At 39.8% G+C, this 18,601-nt stretch overlaps 1 protein-coding gene across 1 annotated transcript in view; it reads left to right on the top strand.

The window, feature by feature from the left end:
• LOC308402380 (phospholipid-transporting ATPase ABCA1) overlaps positions 1–18,601 on the top strand; it is a 202,689-nt gene that overhangs the window by 58,330 nt on the left and 125,758 nt on the right. Inside the window, exons 15-19 of the mRNA XM_080891181.1 lie at positions 8,403–8,625; positions 12,883–13,104; positions 16,118–16,322; positions 16,593–16,709; positions 17,247–17,418. Of these exons, the coding sequence (XP_080747307.1) occupies positions 8,403–8,625; positions 12,883–13,104; positions 16,118–16,322; positions 16,593–16,709; positions 17,247–17,418 (939 nt within the window). The remainder of the gene's footprint in view (positions 1–8,402; positions 8,626–12,882; positions 13,105–16,117; positions 16,323–16,592; positions 16,710–17,246; positions 17,419–18,601) is intronic.

Genomic DNA, 18,601 nt, shown 5'->3' on the forward strand with positions numbered 1-18,601 from the left:
AATGACTTTCCACTCTGTGCCACCACACAGTTCTCCTCAGTCTCTAAGCCTAGACCTATCAGATTCCCCCTTGGAAAGCTGTTTAGTTCTATTTGTGTAACTTGCCATTTATTTATTTTATGTGTTTCCCTTCTGCTGTCACAGATCACAGACGTAGGCTCTAAGACGGGGAGCACCCTTAATTGTGTCATTGTTAAAAGTAAATAGTGAAACTCTGAAATCTAAGAGTAAATGTAGTCATGAATTGATTTTCTGCAAGAGGGAGGAAACGAGTGAAACTTAGCGAGTGGAAAAGAGAGAGGCCAAACTATTGATTTTAGTCAAACCACAGGAAATTCCTGAATAGTTGGTGGATGCTGAATTATTTAAGCAACCACTTTGAATGCCTTCCTTTTTTGTACTTCCTTTTCAACAAAGTGAGCGTAGAGCAGCGCACGTGCAACACAGCTCCATTGCATGCAAGGATTGATAGCAGCCTTCCCTCTGTGTTCTTGATGTATTTATTGATATCGCTGGCTTCTATCGTGTTTGATCATCCACCCGGGGACACAAACGACGTGGTATCACACTCAATCTTCTACGCCCATAATTTCCTCCGAGTCCAGGAAAAAAAAATCTCCTATTCGCAAAACATTATAATCCCCATTAATAAAGGAAAAACCCAGCAATGCCACCAAGAGAAAAGATAATTACCAGTGAGATTTAAGACCAACAACACAATACCCACACTTTCAGTACACGCAAAGTTATTCTCGACCCATGGGCAAATGCATTTCCAGAAATTAGGAATCTAATTTTAAAGTATTATGTGGTTTGGGTAGCACAAGATTTTCAGTAAATCAACCTTCTGGGGGTTACAGGGAACATGAAAATGATGACATCATATGTGGGCTGCAAAACTCTACAAGCCTGCTGTTGAACAGTTTTGAAGAATATTGCCCTGCGTGATGTATTTGTCTCGGAGAAATGAGAAACAAAACAAAACAGAGACATTTTGCTGATAGGTGATTTAGTGTAAACTACTAAACCCAGTGGAAACGTTCATTTAAAAGGTGTATTGTCATTTAAAGTTATCCATACTAAAGCATCATATTAGTAAGCATTAAGGTTCATGGTTAACGTGAGCTTTAGAAATGCATCTGTGTAGTGTAGTGGTAAGACTCCACACCTTTGAATCACAAGTTCGATTCCCACCCTGTATCCAGTAAGGGTCCTGGCCAGATCCGCATGCTAAAACCAAGCCCTGGAATGGTGCGTCTTTGTCTGGAGCTCTACATGTTGTCATAATTGTTCTGCAACGCATAGCATGAAAAAAATACATTATGTTGCAGAATTTAAAAACTAGTATGTGCCTGTACAAGGCTTTTGTTAATAGGGGGTCATTTTGGCCACAGGAGCTTAGTTACACTTTATGTACGTTAAAATCCCACGATGACAGTGCGTTTCATTTATAGCCAAACTTGAGCCTGACTTTACTTCAGTTGCTTTTCCACTTTAAACATCTTAAAAGTAGCATTATTTAATGAGGTTATCTTGCTAAACAAAGTGTTTGCTTTTGTAATAATAATCCAAAATACTGTGAAATAATCTTCTTTCAGTGGACAGAATTTCCCATGGACCTCCATACAGCCCTAACACGATTAGCATAGAGTATGTTTGTTATCACTGGAACTATGGCAAGCCCAGGCAAAAGAAGGAACCAAAAGACATCCCATACACTGTTCAACCCCCAGAATACAGCTTTGTTAGCACTAACCCTCCTAAACCGGTGCAGTGACCATTGTTGATTAGTCGCTCAACACCACCCTCAAACAAGAGGACAGCTACACACTGGATTTCACGTCATGAACTCGCATCATGAACAATAACAGTGAGGATCCAGCAGAACTGCAGAAATTTATAACACTGTAAATAAAACATTAGCGTCAGCACCTACAATCAGTCCTTGCACTATTGGCCCCTCCCCTTAGACTCCAACAGTACTTTTTTGCCCTTTGGAGCAGCTTATACCCTAAAGCTGTTCAAACTTTATAATTATCAAGCCGTGTAATGTGTTTCAGAGCTCCCATTGGCACAAACATAAAGTGGGTGGGACTAAAGGACACAATGAGCATGTTCGGATGCAGTTAATGGCTTCCATCTTTGATATACAGCATTCTTTTATGATACAGAACCCGACTTTTCACTGAAAACGACTCCGAGAACCACCAAGAATACAAAACCTGCAGATGGAAAATGACTCTACTTGTTTTTATCACTATAGTAACAACAGCTAGCAGATTTTATTTTTTAAGATTGCTGTTAATCCACGAAATCAGAGCCACAATTTCCCTCTGGTCAGCTTTTTGCTGTGATCTTAAATTAGACAGTCATGGTGCAGCTTATTGGTACACATTGGCCTCTTTGCTTCAGCGGACATCTTCCTTAAAAACAAAGGATTAATAATTACAGATGATAAAAAGGAGCCGTAAACCACAGCAGTACCCCCTCATTCACTCCACCATTTACTCTTTCCTCTGCAGAGACATTTGGGCATTTCTATGAATTATTAACACTCGAAAACTGCTTTTTCTGTTATAAATAATAGAGAGTGAAATCACACAAAGGCAGATGCGCTTAGACACGGAGAGGCATGATGGGGAGGAACTTTGCTGGTAATTGTTTTCATCGTGAACTGTGTGTTACCAGGCAGAAAGAAGGAAAGGACACTGCGCATTTAGATGGCTATTAGTTCTTATTTCTGATTTTAAAATGTTAAAATAGTCTTTGGATGAATCATGTCCTGTTCAGAAAGTAGTGCTCTCCACCTAGAAGGCATATGATGTGTTGTATAAATGCATGGCATAAAAAATACAGTTTTAAAGTATAATATGTTTTAGTATTTAGGTTTTTTTTTTCTTCACATTGGTGGTGATTTAGTTTGAGTATATGATATTAATACAACAGGAAATGTTATGACAACAGCCCAGGAAGCCGTTGCCAATGACATCATTAGTTTCTGTCAGACCGTATCGTCATTTTTTTATTATCTTTGTAGGTCTGCTTTTAATCTCACGTAAACAATATTTCTACTCCGCTGATAAACTTCAGCTAAGAAGCCAGTATTATCTGCGCTGACCCCCAACCCTCATCATCAGACCTGCCTCGCAAATAATTTCCTTTTCGTGTCCCTCATTTCCTCCTAGCTTTTGGCAGCGGCGCGCGCTCAACGAGCTACGAGCAATCTGGACTCCTTCAGCCACAGCTGACCCTGTTGGCATTTTGAAATTGAGATAACTAAACTGCATTAGCTCCCACTGTCTTCATATTCACACTGTGTACAGGACTGCAATGACAGTGCAGGATAAAGCCTGACCCCTGCGGGCTCTGATAGCACATAAACAGACCCTTTATCAGCGGCCTCTGAGCCATTGCAGGCTCTTGAATCAGAGGCATGCCTTGTTTGGATCCTAAGGCTGTGCTCCCCATCAATAGGTCTTTCACATTCACATGGGTTTGATGTTAGATAATAGTGGCCGGCACTGAACGTGCCAAATATGCAAGGATGTGTTGGGGAATACGCTTTTGTCCATCTTCAGTGGCTAATTAACCCGACGTGTGCACCGTTACTACTGAGAGGGCCTGAAAAAGCCGAGCATAATTAGAACATCTGACGCTTGTAACAAGCAAAAATCTGCAATTGATGTTTTGTTTCATGTTTATAGTGTTTCTGTGCTGTGCAGCGACAAGCTGTATTAATGATATCAGAAAATATTCCCAGCATGACTCCCTGTACACTGAAAGAGCCTTTTGTCACCGCGGCTGAAAAGAAGCTTTTAATGCTGGATAGTGTAATTCCAGCTTCCCAAAAATAATTTTCCCTGTTTACAGGGGATGGGGAACAGAAGGTGCATGTATTGATTTGGTGTCTAATACAAAATACAAAAAAATACATCTGACAGCAGGATACTGGGGAATTTTTTGTTGCAAAAACTCTGTGCAGTGTGCAGAAATTGACATACTGGTTAAAACTATACTCCAGTTCCAGATGACAGTTTTTCTTAATGGTTTAGATATACGGTTGGCCCAGCATCACACTCAAGCCCAGAGAAGGATGCTGCTTCAGCTGATCAATCTACTGTTCACTGAAGCCTCATTAGAAATGGTCTGAGTGGAAAAAGTGCTGTGAAAAAGCAATTCTTAAGTAATGGAAACTGCCAAAATTATACAGCAAGTCTTATAGAGCAGCGGCCCCCACCCACCGGGCCACGGACCGGTACCGGTCTGTGAGTCGTTTGGTACTGGGCCGCGAGAGTTGAGGCTCGGGTGTGAAATTTATGGTTTTCAGGGTTTTTATTGTTTTTTGTCGTTATTTTGTTATTGTTTTTATCGTTTCCCTGGGTCTTTTCCCTTGTGTTATGACTAAATCTTCTCCTTTTTGATACCGGTACTGGTGTTATTTTGTTGTATTTATCCGCGACACATTAAAGGCCGGTCCGTGAAAATATTGTCAGACATAAATCGGTCCGTGGCGCAAAATGGTTGGGGAGCGCTGTTATAGACGGATGAATCTAAATGTGAAATTTTTGGTGTAAACTATCATCAGTATGTACAGAGGAGGTACAATAACAGTGAGAGTGTGAGGGCGTATGGTGGAGGCTCTCCCACAGCTTGGGGATCCATTCCAACCAGCCATGTTAAAAATCTTGTCAAAATTGATGTTATTATGAAAGAAGGAAAGGTCTGACGTATGGTGACCAATAAATTCTAAAAAGCATCAGATGATTCCCAACAGACACTAAAAGAAAACACAGTGGGACACCATCAGTCATGGATTGGCCTCCCCAGAGCCCGGACCTCAACTTTATTGAAGCAGAATAGGATCAAAGCCAAGATCTAAAGAAGCGTTTTAAATGTCCTTAAAGAACTTAAAGAAATTAGATGCTACTAACAGAATTTAGGCCATGTCACCAAATATTGACTTTTAGGCTTATTATTATTGTACAAACTCCTTTGCCTCATATACTGTATTTGTTTCAATAAATCCCTGCACCCATTCCTATTTTCCTAGAAAAATATAAAAAACGTGGGGTAGCTCAAGACTGCTCTTTAATTAAAAAAAGACGTATTTTTACTCTATGCACTGTGTAAAACACCACTCCTTTCTGTTCTTTATTTTCTTGTATTAAAAGCATTCATCCAAACAAATCAGCACTTAGGGAAATCAAATTGCAGCTTTCAAACGTTTGTTGACAGTGTTTTAGAAAAATCACCGGGAGTAGAAGAAGCAATTAGTTTGAACCACCCCCAAAAGCATTTTATTTCATTCCTGAGTGGGAATGCTGCAAATCATGTATTCCCACAAATATACAAATATACAGGCATTTGAAAGTGTGCAAACTCCTCTTCAGTGTGTTTAGTAAATTTGCAAAATTATTAAAATCAGAAGCTAAAATGTATATTTTAAATTTTTAAAAAGGCACACAGCTTTGGATATAACATCCTGTGGTTCACACTCAATCATCCCACTGCCACAAACTTCCAGGAGCTCTCTGTAGAAATGTCTGATGAAATTGTTGCAAAGGATAGGTCAGGGGAAGAATATAAACCCATTTCTATGTCTTGTAGTGTTCCCAGGAGCACAGTGGCTTCAGTAATTGTGAACTGAAAGACGTTTGAAACCATCCAGACTCCACCTTGGGTTAGCTATTTGGCCAAAGTGAGTAAGCAAGCAAGAAGGGCCTTGGTCAAGAGGCCAGTGGTCTCTCTAATAGTGCTTCACAAGTCCTCTGCAGAGATGGGAGACCTGCCAGAATTATGACCATCTCAGCAGCACTCCATCAGACCTCTATGGCAGTAGTAGCTAGTTGGAAAGCACTTTTAAGACAAGGACATACGATGACCCACTTTGAGTGTGCCAACAGTGAAATCTGTCTGAGAACATGAGCAAAAAGATTCTTTGGTGAGATTACATGAGTGCTGACCTCTTGGAAAGTCATCACCTGGCTGCTTCCATCCCTCCACTGAACCATTGTGTTGGTGTTTCGTGTGTGATTACAACTAAACACAGACCGACACATAAAGAACATCTGCTCTGGCATGCAGGCTGAGACTGGGACGATGGTTCAGAGCACACATTAGTTAGTGCACGTTATAAGGAAGCAAAGCCGCAGACTAATATAATATGGATAAGTCAAATCTAAAACTGTAAAATATAAAAAAGAATCAGTAGCACTTTAAAATAATGTCACACTATTAAGCATTATTAAGGTATTAGGAAGCGCTTAATTCATCATTTATTTAGCATTACGCCTCCTTAGTATGCCATTTAAAAATTATATTATTATATTATTATGACTTTGATTATGATTAGGATAGTATTAAATGGCATACTCAGGAGGAGTAATGCTAAATAAATGATGATCTTAGAAATACATTTTTACTTAGTCTGAACTCTGTGAACATGATCCACCTTAAATTTTATTTATTTGATATATTGATTTTTATTTGTTACAAGTCTTAGTTTCTTCTTTTCTTTTTTCTTTTATATTTAGTATTATGAAACCAGCACATCACCATCAGTTGTTATCATCTTTAATACTTTAGTCTTTCTCTAAAAGAAGACGGATTTTAAAATTGTATGTTTTGTAAGTCTAATACATAAATTGGTAATGCAATTCTGCTTTTCTGTGTCTGATCTTGCTGTTAAAAATGAAAAACAGCATGCATTTACATCCTCTTTGTGTCAGAACATAGATAGGTATTTTTTAAAATTGTGGTAGCTTAAAAGTAATCCATATGTATAAATATAAACCCGTTTTCTTCTATGAATTTCTCAGTTGAATGAATTTAACAATATATCTTTTTTGAAACTGAGACAAAAACCTATTTTTATTTTTTTATTTTATTTTTTTTACTATAGTTCTCTATTCTCCCGGGAGGCTGTGCTCTGCTATCTCTCGATTTACTGAGGAATCAGTCTTCTAGCTTTCCTAAATTTAGGTCAGCCTGCCAATGTAATGGGAGCCCCGTAACACAGACCTGCCTGGAGTTCTATTACTTAAGCAAGTTTGATCGATCCGCAAATGTATAATTCAAAAGCATCTGGTGGCAAGGTTGTCAGAGTCAGACACAGTGTGCATGACTGATTTCTCTGCCTCCGGTGTGAGAAGTCACAGAAGGAGTTAACTCATGCAGACTGTCAGCTGTTACAGAGATGTTAGGGTAGAATCGGGAGCAGATAATGCCTGAATTAGTATTCACCTTGAAGCACTCGCTACTTGAGGCTGCTTACCTCCCTAGAAAAGGTGCTAATGTATCAATTTGCTCAGTATATTGATTCTGTGATCTCCTCAAGTGGAATTTTTGGGGTTCAAAGAAGAGATTTTATTTATGTAATCTTATATAGGATTTTAGATTTAGTTGCTCTGGTGTCTGAGCCTCTTGAAACTCTGTGTCAACCAATCCTTTCCTGCAGCGTTCCAGACCTCGTTTGAAAAGTGATCCATCCCGCGAGGGCAAGCGAGCATCCACAAAAAGCAAGCGTGTCTCTCTCTCTCTGTCGTTCAGGCTCTCGTGTAGCAGAGCTTCCTTCACGGTTTAAACGCTTATTTTTATTAAGTGTCCAGAACTTTTACACAAGTTTGTGAAATGTCGTCATAGAAAAAAAGGGAAATAAACACAGGTTTAAGAAAACAATTAGCAGCTGTTTGAAAATTGAACAACAGCACTTATGCAGAGCTAACTAGCAATTAAGTGAAGTACTTGTTTGAGGTAAGTGTTCGAACTTGGCAAGTCTTAAAAATAACTTGTCAGGACTCGCAGGAGATATTTATTCTAAAGCAGCTCTGTGCTCTCAAACACAGCACGTTCACTTTGTGCTTCATCCGTTCATCTGTGCTCAGCGCTGCTTTGCTTGCATTACACCCTCAATATTTATGGAATGCAAACACAAGCGGTGTGTAGAGTTTATACTTTGTCAGAATGTATTTGATATCTCTCCTTCACTGTCTAATAAAGCAAAGGAAGCACTTTGTTATATTGGCAATGGGGAAGATATTGACATGGCATTTTGGTGGCATTATAGAGCCGGTTTAATATCCCCTTATTGTGTTGTAACAGCATCAAATCATACATCATCTCTGGCATGAGGTGAAGCACTAAATGCCCAATTGAGCTGATGCACCAAGTTTATAAAAGGTTAGCTCGGCGTAAAAATGAAAACACCTCAAAGGTATTGAGCCAGGCTGTAACAGAAGTTAAAATTTGAAAAAATGTAGGTGGAGAATAAATAAAACAAAATGTATATGATGTAAAAAAGCATCTGGACATCATTTCGTGCATGGAGAATGAGTAATTGTGAAGAATGTCCTCTTGTAGCGTAGTAGTTCTGATGTTCTTTGCTCGTTCTCTCCTGTACCCAGCTTCATTCGGAGTATTGGAAGCATTCTCCCCATGTTCCTGATACTGGCCTTCATGTACACCGTGTGCATGACCATCAAGGGTTTGGTGCTGGAGAAGGAACTCCGGCTCAAGGAAGTACTGCGCGCTGTTGGTGTGCAAAACGGCGCTCTTTGGTTTTCAGTGCTCACAGAGAACATTGTTCTGCTAGTCGTTCCCTGTGCGCTCATAAGTGTCATGGTTAAGGTCAGTAGAAAGGAGTCGCTCGGTGAAAAGCAGCCAAACACAAAGCATACGATGTAAGGATGTATGATACATTAAAACACTATAAATTCACAGTGCTGCTACGTCAGACCAAGAAAAAATACACATCCAGTAAATTTACTGTCCTTGGTCACAAGTTGTTCGGGTCACGACATTGTTTATGCTTTGTGTTTTGCTAAGCCCGCCGTTGTTAATCAGAATGAATTGCCGTGCACAGAATCAAATCACGACGGATGATTCTTGGATGATTAGGCCTCTCCTGCTAATGAAATCAGCACGCAACACAATCCTGCAAGATGTATTTAAAATTCAAGATGTAATCACGACCTGCTTTTAATCTGAGAAGTGCATTTTTATCATTCAGTAGCCAAGAAAATGGATATTTACTCTTTTTTTGCCACTTGGATGTTGCACGCTAATTTTACATGACATTTAATTTTAACTGTAAGGGGAGGGTGAGGGTAGTACCTGACATATACTTGATGCACCAGTGTTGACCTCAGTATTCTTTGCAGCCCTGTATCTGGACAGCTAAGACAAATTAGAACAAGTAATACTAAAAGCTGGCCTAAACAAAACTGCATTCCTCGGATAGAATTTGAAAGAACAGCAGAGATAGCGCCGCTTTATATAGTTTAATTATTTAACAGTATTTACATTTGCTGTATCTGATATTCTGCCAGCCATCTAATACATTTGTAATGTACACTGGGTCAATAAAATGAAAACAACAGTACAATCGAGTAGTGCACCCTCTGCACTGCAGAGCTCCTGGTGTATAATGAATTGTAAGTTTAATCATCAGGTAGGTGTAACATCACGTCATAAACAAAAGAAGATGCTATTATTCCCAAAGAGGGTAAAGAAGCAATAGGCATGCACGATTATGTCTTTCTTTGTTAGCAAGTATCTAAATATGAGAAATGAAAATAGTTGTTTGACTCCACATCTATTGATCTGGTTGCTTATCAGCGTGAGCCATCCACAGCTTGAAAAAATCAATTAAGAAATAACAAGAAATCAGCGTTATCATAAAAAAGGAGGCCGTTCACGCCTTTGATGGCGCACAATGGCAGCAGCGCCGTTGTTGGTCTCCTTTAGCTAGAGCGTGTTCTTCAACAGCCCCTTGTTTTGTAGGCGTAGTTAATGAAATAAAAAAGGATGGTTATTTAAGATTGGCCTAATCAATTTTTGCAGTTTAATTGGAAAATGTGGCTGGTAAATAAAAAGTGATATTTGAACAGCTGGATGAAATGTAATTTCCCATCAGCCTAATGTGTTTGCAAGCCATCAACAATTTGTAAACATTAATAACAATAAATTGAGTTAGTCGAGTGCCTTGGAGGAGCAACTGCACGCGGGATGTGTATTCAGATCACGGGCCCATTCTAAATGATAATTTCACAGCCATTTTCAGCACATTAATAATAATAGCAAATCAAATGGTAATTATCATAAGGCTGTATCTGGATTAGGTGTGACAACAACCGGTTTTGTCATCTGCACCTGAGTCCTCTGTCATTTTACACTTGTTTCCTCTTTCATTACGGAGGAAGTAATGCGTTTACCGTTTGGCATCCAGATGGATGTATTTACACACTTGGTTCTTATCTGAAATCAGCTGAATCAAGTTGTTTATTTGATGAGATTCACAGTCGGAAAGGCCACTGATATCTGATTAATAACTCGGGCACACACAACAAAATAAATAAAAAGTAAAACTACTTGTTAAAGTGCGAGTGGTGAAACACGACTCTTAAATGTTTTAAAAGTACTTTTATTTCATTCTCTGTTATGTAGTTCCCTTGTTGATTAGCAATCTAAATACAAAACCTGTGTTAAAAACATACAGAGCTTTTATATGATAAACTAGCAATTAACATGAAAAACATCCAAACGTATACATTACTGCTACAAAAAAGGATTTTAGGATTTTATTACATACTCAATGAAAATTGTAATTGCAGCATTTTTACTTACATCTCGCAATGTTCAATTTTTCACTTTAACATGTTTTTTTTCAGCTTCTGGAGTAAAAAATGTAACAAATGTATTTCATCTACAAAAATAAGTACTTGGTGTGAAAAGGACTGCCTTTAGCTGTTGTTTTAGCCCCTTTCAGGTCATTGTTTTGGTTTTATTCCCCTGCAGTTTGCTTCATGCAATCGTTTATAACTGCAAGCAGCTGCATTTAGCAAAAAGAAGAATAAAACCCTGTATTCTTAAATTCTAGCACCAACACCGATTTAGTGTTTGAATGTTGGTTTTACATTCATTGTTCAATTTTTAATTACCCAGTGTTGACTAAAAAGTTAGATGTATAGACTTAAAAGTTGAGATTGTCCACAGACTGCATATTATAAGGAACGTAGCCGCCCCACAGTCACCCACTGGTTTATTGACTGTATTTCTGAAGCCTCTTTTTAAAGATTTTGACCATCACCACCTTGTTTTTTTTGACACGCAAGCAGTCCTGTGTTGCCAAAACATCCAATCGCAAAGCGTACCCTGCTCTGTCCTTTGTTTTACCCTAAATATCACCATCATTTATAAGACTATATATAAGACTTTAAACTTATTTAAAAAACATCGAGAGTTTTCAGTAAGGTCATAAATGAGCTCTATAGGATTTTCTCATAGACCTAGATAATTTGTAGCATACAGTTTGTAGTATTGTCAGTGTCGTTGTTTCCACTGCCGCCCAGCTGGATAAGCGATGCTAATTAAACTCAGAAAGAAAAAAAAATCCACCCAACAAGCCAAAAAAGCCATCTAGTTTCCCTTCTTCATCTAGTTGAGTCATGTCTGGCAAAAGGCCACGTGTGACCTCTTCACTGGAAAAGGGAAATGACAAGAGCTTGTAATGGAAATCTTCAAGGGACCGTTATTACACGCAGTATGAGGAGCAGTACATTCAATCCAAGCTTCAAAGAATAAATGGGTGAACGCCTGCATGACATTTTTGTCAGCGACCCTCGCGTGACCCCGCCCTTCCACACATCTCACAACTTATCACTTTCCAGCGCTGACCTTTCTATATCAGCCACTTCTTAGAATTTGACTTGCGCAGTGACTAGATTGACTTTTTCTTATTTAGAAATTATTTTTTTTACACTTTAAGGACATTTTTCTTGCACACAATGAGCAAAACATAAAAATAGTTGCCTGATTTGTGTATATATAGTGTATGATGTGAATGGAAAATTGATTATTCAAAGAATTAATGCTATTACGTAGAAGTCACAAAGTATGCAGATTTAAGAAAATGGAAAAAAAGTGCGATATTATCACCAGTTACTGTGCAGATTTAACACCAGATTTAAGTATCTGGGCTGGGCTGGCTTCTCTCCACCTTTCAGGTTCCTCCGTTCGCTGGGAAGCTCCCTCCCCTTATACATGACTTTAGCCTGGATCTACTCTGTCGCCATGATCATTAAGGGTATCGTTGCAGAGAAAGAAGCCAGGCTTAAGGAGACAATGAGGATCATGGGCTTGAGAAGCGACATCTATTGGCTGAGCTGGGCAGTTTCCAGTGTGCTGCTGCTGGCTGTCAGCTCTCTCCTCCTTACCCTTATACTCAAGGTGATTCCACAATGATTAAACAATGATTCACTGAGGAGGACCCACAACTACTTTTAGAGAGTTTTTATTTATTTATTTTTGCTTATCAAGAACTCCTGAAGGTTCATGATAAATTGTTAATCAGGAGTGAAACCTAAGCACTAAAAGAAGATAATTTTACTATCATGCTAACACAAGTTCATTTAGGCCGTCTAAATGTAGAAGCTCTACAATGAACAATCGTACAACTCCCTCAAACGGCGTCCTCTGTAAAGATGTGAATCGTAATTGCATTCGTTACAATAGCACCATTATCCCAAGAGTTCAAGTGGCTCTTTGAATTAAATTTTGACGAAGAAATCAGCATCACTGCTCACTGAGGGAGTCTGGTTCATTTGCGAGGAGCTCTCTAAAACTAGACAAGGGTCCTCCTTCAAAGTGGCAGAGTGAAAGAGTGACATGTTTAGGGATTTTTTAGATTATGTTATACAATATACAGTCAGCTGAGAAAATATGCCAGAGGATCGTCAAACAGCTTTCACTCTGAATCCTCCTGCTTGCTTGATTCTGCAATGATAACCTCCTGGATTCTCCACCTGTTTGTTATTGGATATCAAATTACATGTTTACTTTCCTCTGTTATTTTCCCCCCACTCCCACTCAATTCTTTTCACACAGTACGGCAAAATCCTCCAATACAGCGACCCCTCAGTGATCTTTGTCTTCTTCCTGGTGTTCTGCGTGGCCACCATCTCTCAGTGCTTCTTCATTAGCGTCTTCTTCTCTAAGGCCAACTTAGCAGCGGCGTGCGGTGGCCTCATCTACTTTGTCCTCTACCTGCCGCACGTCCTCTGCTACGCCTGGAGGGACGTGATGGGTTTCGGGGCCAAGGTTGCTGTGGTAAGACCGTCTTTAGCTGACACAGTTTTTAATATCTCCCCCTGCTGTTATTATACATGAGGGCTGACTGTACTCTGAGTTATATTCCCAGGTTGTGTTTTCTCGCCACTATAATCACACCGTGTCAGTCAGAGTTGCTTGTTTTTAAAAGAAATCTCGTTCTTATGCCTTTTAAATCCAAAAAGAAATAACTTTGACTTCACTGGTGCAGCTTGTTATGAAAGGAAGCTTTTTTCGTCTCCCGATAATAAGGTGCGAGCCTTCAAGATGAATTAAAGGGTCCAGTGACATTAAAATTACTACAAATTGTATTTATTGTCCATAATGTGACAATGAATTGTTTGCTGCTTGTTGAGGCTGACATATTTCGCACAATACTAAAGATTTCTTTATAAAACAAACAAAAAAATGCTCAAGTGACAGAAACATGAGACGTTTACCTGAAAGAAGAGACGAGGAAGTTGTTGATTTTTCTCCCATCCTCAGAGGGATAAAGATAAATTGTGTACCATTGCTCAACTTTCAGTGTAGCCTTTCTGCGTGACCTTTATGGTAGCGCTGGTATCATTTGTCCTCGAGCTGTCTTTTGCAGACAAAGGCACGCAATATCTTGAATCTTCATTGCAGCGTGTGCAAGTGCGTCTTCACAGAATTTTAATCAGGCCCGGCTTTTCTTTCATGTCACTTCGAGCGATGCGGTACCAGCCGTGGGTGGCCGGTCTTGTGTATCGTAGTTATCAATTTTTTGACATGGCGGCAATCAATAATATCTTACGCTGGGAGCTGATAGAAGTCACCCCTGCTTTTATCTTCAGAAACTGTTTGCTCACCTTGTTTTTGCGCAAACAAGCTGTTCCAGCACGTCGACCCGAAATTGCCTGTCTTTGAGTAGATCCTTTAAAACAAAGTAATTTTGTTGGGGGTTTTTTTGAAAGAAAACTTTTCCTTCAGTTTCTTTTCACAGAATGCATGCAGGCGAGGTAGGTATTTTACATATAAAGCACAGCAAACCTTATTTAATCTCTACACAAAGTGCCATTGCTTGGTTCTCCCCTGGCGCTGAGATTTTTCTCCCCTGCTCCAAGTAGATGGATAGCCCTCTAGCCCTCTAATTAGCATGAGCAATGTTCCTCTGACCAAACCGCTATCCAGTTCATCCCGGCACTTTATCAGAGATGTGTGTGTATATTGTGTGTGTGTGCAGGTTCTCTCTTTCTCCCAGGTCGGATGAAACTACCTCGTGCAAGGGCATGCAAATTCTCCCCCACGTTGTCCTTGATAATGAAGTCCTTAATCGTAATCGAATTTCAAAAGATCACCTGAATTCATATGAAGAGTTTTTGATTGGAGCCGTGTGGCAAAGGAGAGCCGGAGGCAGTGTATCAAGAAGAGGGCCACTATAGTACAGGGTGCAGTCTGCTGTATCCTCTCTTACCTCCGTTTTTTTTTAAAGAGGTAGAAACAAGAGAGGGCCCACAAGTTCTTTCATGTTCTGGAAATCTGCAGATCTTTTCAATTAATCATCCTGTCCTGGAAAATCTTCCTGTGGAATGAATCGGTAAATTCACCTATACAACCAGGTCTACAGTGGTGCGGTGAATCTTCAGATTTTCAGCATATTGTTAAGTATTCTTTGGGCCTCCTCTGGGGCTGCAGCTGAGGGTTATTTTTATTATCAGTCAAGGTGGGCACAGGCTTAGTTTTGCATTTGTGAAGTAGCCGGCAGCATTGAGGCGGACGGGGAATGAGCGGAAAGAGAAATGCCACGCAACAAAAGCACCCAGCTGTGTGCTGTGCGCCTTAAGCAGCTATCAGAGTATCCTGCTGATCTCCAATTCATTCGCTGTCCATCACTTTACAGGTGGACAAACTTTGTGCGCAGCCATTTTCATGAATTGTGCTCGTGCAGTTTTTAAAGGAAGTGTATCTGTGTCTGCTGTACTTGTGGAGGGTGGCTTACGAAAAGACTTCGAAAGAGTGACCTTGCAACAGTGGGTTTTTTTTTGTCTGCAGCCGACTGAATGATGGCTGAATCTGCCGTTTGACACGTGTTCAATAGAACGGGCTTCTTTTGTCTGCCTCCCAACTCGTGCCCTTTCCCCAAAGCCAAAGGAGTGGCTCCTGTCATTTCGTCAGCCATTCATAGAGAGGTCAAGGATAGGTGCCGACTAGCCCTCCTGTCAGCGCTCATCTACTGACTGATGGGCGGATGGTGACTAGAGGACATCACAGAAAGTTGCCCAGCAGTGGTCGCAGCCAGACTAGCGGTTTGGCATCAGCGCAGAGCTTTTCAGATTGTCTGCCTGGTAGTGTAACATCAGGTTTATCGTCTCCATGATGATTCGCCTCTAAAGCCTCAGCAAACACTTCTGCCGGAGTATAAATGCTGCGAGCAAATGAGGCGTGATCAAACAGCTGGCAGGCAACATGGCAATGCAGAGTGAGAGGCCATGGCAGATGATGTCGTCCGGGCAAAGCATCATTTGCAGTTTCCTACTGTGGGAAAGATCCAACATATCTTTGTTTGTCACAGACTCGTTTTAGTGTCCATCCTGTCTAAAGTTAGTCCTGAGATATGCAAACAAAGATTAGCATTTTCCCTTTTTTTCAAGTTTAATAAGTTGTACATGTAACCCTTCCTCTGGTTTTCCCCCCCGACAGGGCTCGAGTGCTGTGAGGATACTGTATCCTAAGAATGAGTACTGACACTTTAAAAATCATGGAATCATGCCGAAGATGTATCACTGCCTCTTTTTTAAATCTATTTTCTGAACGTGTGGTGTCTAAGCATTTTGTATGTAATGTCAGTATTTGTGTTGGGCTGAGAGTTAAGACGATGAGAGGCTAGCTGCCCTCGTTTAAGTCTTTACACAACGCTAATAACTAGCAGCTAGCTTGCTCTTCTCTACACACCATTTAGTTATTTTTAGTTAGTTTGAACTTTCTGTAATCTCTTGAGAAAACAAAATAAGCAAACTATTAATGATTTCAATGGCATATCCTTCATTCCCAGAGTTTATTGTCATGTGTGGCATTTGGATACGGCTGCGAGAACTTTTCTAAATTTGAGGAGCAAGGCGTCGGTATTCAGTGGCACAACATCGCCAAGAGTCCAGAAGATGGGGGACGCTACACCTTCATCACATCTATCATCATGATGCTTATTGATGCTGTTTTATACTGGGTGCTCACTTGGTACATTGAAAATGTCTTTCCAGGTATATTTTTGTTTTTGTTGAATGATTTTGTTGATGCTTTTTTTTTTAAACATTTTTTTGGTTCGTGTTGTTGTCGTTGTTGTGTAAAAATACAATAATGCGCTCAAATATCCAGGGGCATAGACTTTATGCTTTCCTCAGAGACTGTAGTTTAAAGAGCTCAGGATTTGTGCCAGGCTGTCAGGAGGAAACCTACATTGTAAAGTACCATATTCCCTTAAGCCAGGCCAATATTAAAATGTGAATAATGATCTCGGAAACTGATCCCAGGTCAATATGGAATCCCTAAGCCATGGTACTTCCCTTTTACTGCATCTTATTGGCGTGGAACGGCACCCGTGATTGATGATAAGCCCAGTTTGCTGACAGACTCCAACGTACACAACGGTAAACCCGACCTTCATATCTCACCTTTGCGGTGTGATGTATGTGACATGTCAAGTTTTTATGTGCAGCGTTTGTGACATTCTCACAAGTTTGTTCATGTGCTGGTTAGTTGGTTTAGAGACTCAAACATTAGTGGCTTACTTGTCATGTACGGCAACAACAGAGTTTCACTATGTTAGTCTTAAGTTAGCAATTTGCTAAAAAACTAACAAAACACAATTTCCAGTTAGCATGGAGGCTACTTTGGTTTGGTTGTTGTGTTCTGAACATTGTGGTTTCATCTTCCTGTTTTACTATATGGATTGTAAGTTTATTTGACACATAACATTGAGTTTATATTTTGTGTTTGCAAATGAAATCACCTTAATGATCAGTTAAATGTTTTATTTCAGCATTTATGATCTGTTAATGCTGCTGATTTAATGTGCCTTTTAAACACATTTATTAATATTAGAGATTCCATTTCGCCTGCTTTTTTGCTTTTGTGTTTCATAAGTGTGTGTGTGTGTTTATACTGGTTTGCATTTCTGTCTGAAGAGCATATGGAGAAACCGCCACCTAATATGACAGCAGGCGTGTCAATCCAGAATCTTGTCAAAATCTACAAGACTGGAAAGAAGCTCGCCGTGGACGGACTGAGCGTGGACTTCTACGAGAACCAGATCACATCGTTTCTTGGCCACAATGGAGCTGGAAAAACAACCACAATGTGAGCTGAATGATGTAACTCTGACATGTTTCACTGTTTGGCTCAGTGTTCATTTCACTTCACGAGCTTCAGCTGATCTATAGTGTACACAATGCCGACTGTACTCCAGCCACATCATTTAAGTGGTCTCTGCTTTCGAAGAGTGGCCTCCTCTGTGAGGGCGTTTGTCACAGAGACTCAGCTGTTGTGTTGATAGTGGGAGCGATCTAATTGCTGTTTAAAAAATAGAAAAAAAAAGGTTGGAAGGGGTTTGGGACGACAGGAAATAAATGAAAGCCACTCGGCCAGAAAGTATGAGCGACAGAGAGAGCAAGTGATGCAAGACTAAGGGGCTAGAGGGAAGACATCCGTGCAGAGCGACTGGAACGAAACATAACAGATCACAATAAGAGAAAGGACAGTGGAAGGACTCTGTCGCACACATAAGAGCTTGCTGAGGCTTTTGCAGAGCACAGTAGCCATCAGTGACATGCAGTATTACAGTACAGTTAATAAAACACAAAAACATTTCCAAGCTGTTCATAGTTTTAACTTTTAATTTAATATTTCTGCATTTTTCTTAGTGTTAAATAGTCTGACGCAGTATTTTTTTTCAACAGTTTTTGATATACTTTATTTGATTATACTTTAGGGAAATAAAATTAGAACATCCTTAATAAATAGGACCTATTGAGTAGAATGCTATATATTTATAACACATGTCTGTTTGCTCATGAACTCCTCCTACCCTATCAGGACTAGAGCAGCCTAATTTTGCACACGTGCCTCTATATGGTAAATGGCCTGTATTTGTATAGCGCTCTTACTAGTCCCTAAGGACCCCAAAGCGCTTTACACAACCAGTCATCCACCCATTCACACACTGGTGATGGCAAGCTACATTGTAATGAAATAATGTCATCATGTTGTCTACCCTGGAGCTAAGATGACCAATTTTTAGTACTGAACCACCAATAACACCATGAAAGCTTTATAATCTATTTAATGAGAGTAACATCTAATTTATATCTGCAATTAGATGACTACAATGGCATTTACTGTACAGTGGTACAGCAGGATGTGAGCACTGCAGAGACCCACACATGGGGATATATTTACACAATCAGTTTCATATTTATCATTTAGTTATTTATTTTTTTGGTTTTTCCCAGTGTGATTAAGTAAATCAGTCCAGCGACGCCAT

Source organism: Rhamphochromis sp. 'chilingali', assembly GCF_963969265.1.
Source record: "Rhamphochromis sp. 'chilingali' genome assembly, chromosome: 1".
Taxonomy (NCBI): Eukaryota; Metazoa; Chordata; class Actinopteri; order Cichliformes; family Cichlidae; genus Rhamphochromis; species Rhamphochromis sp. 'chilingali'.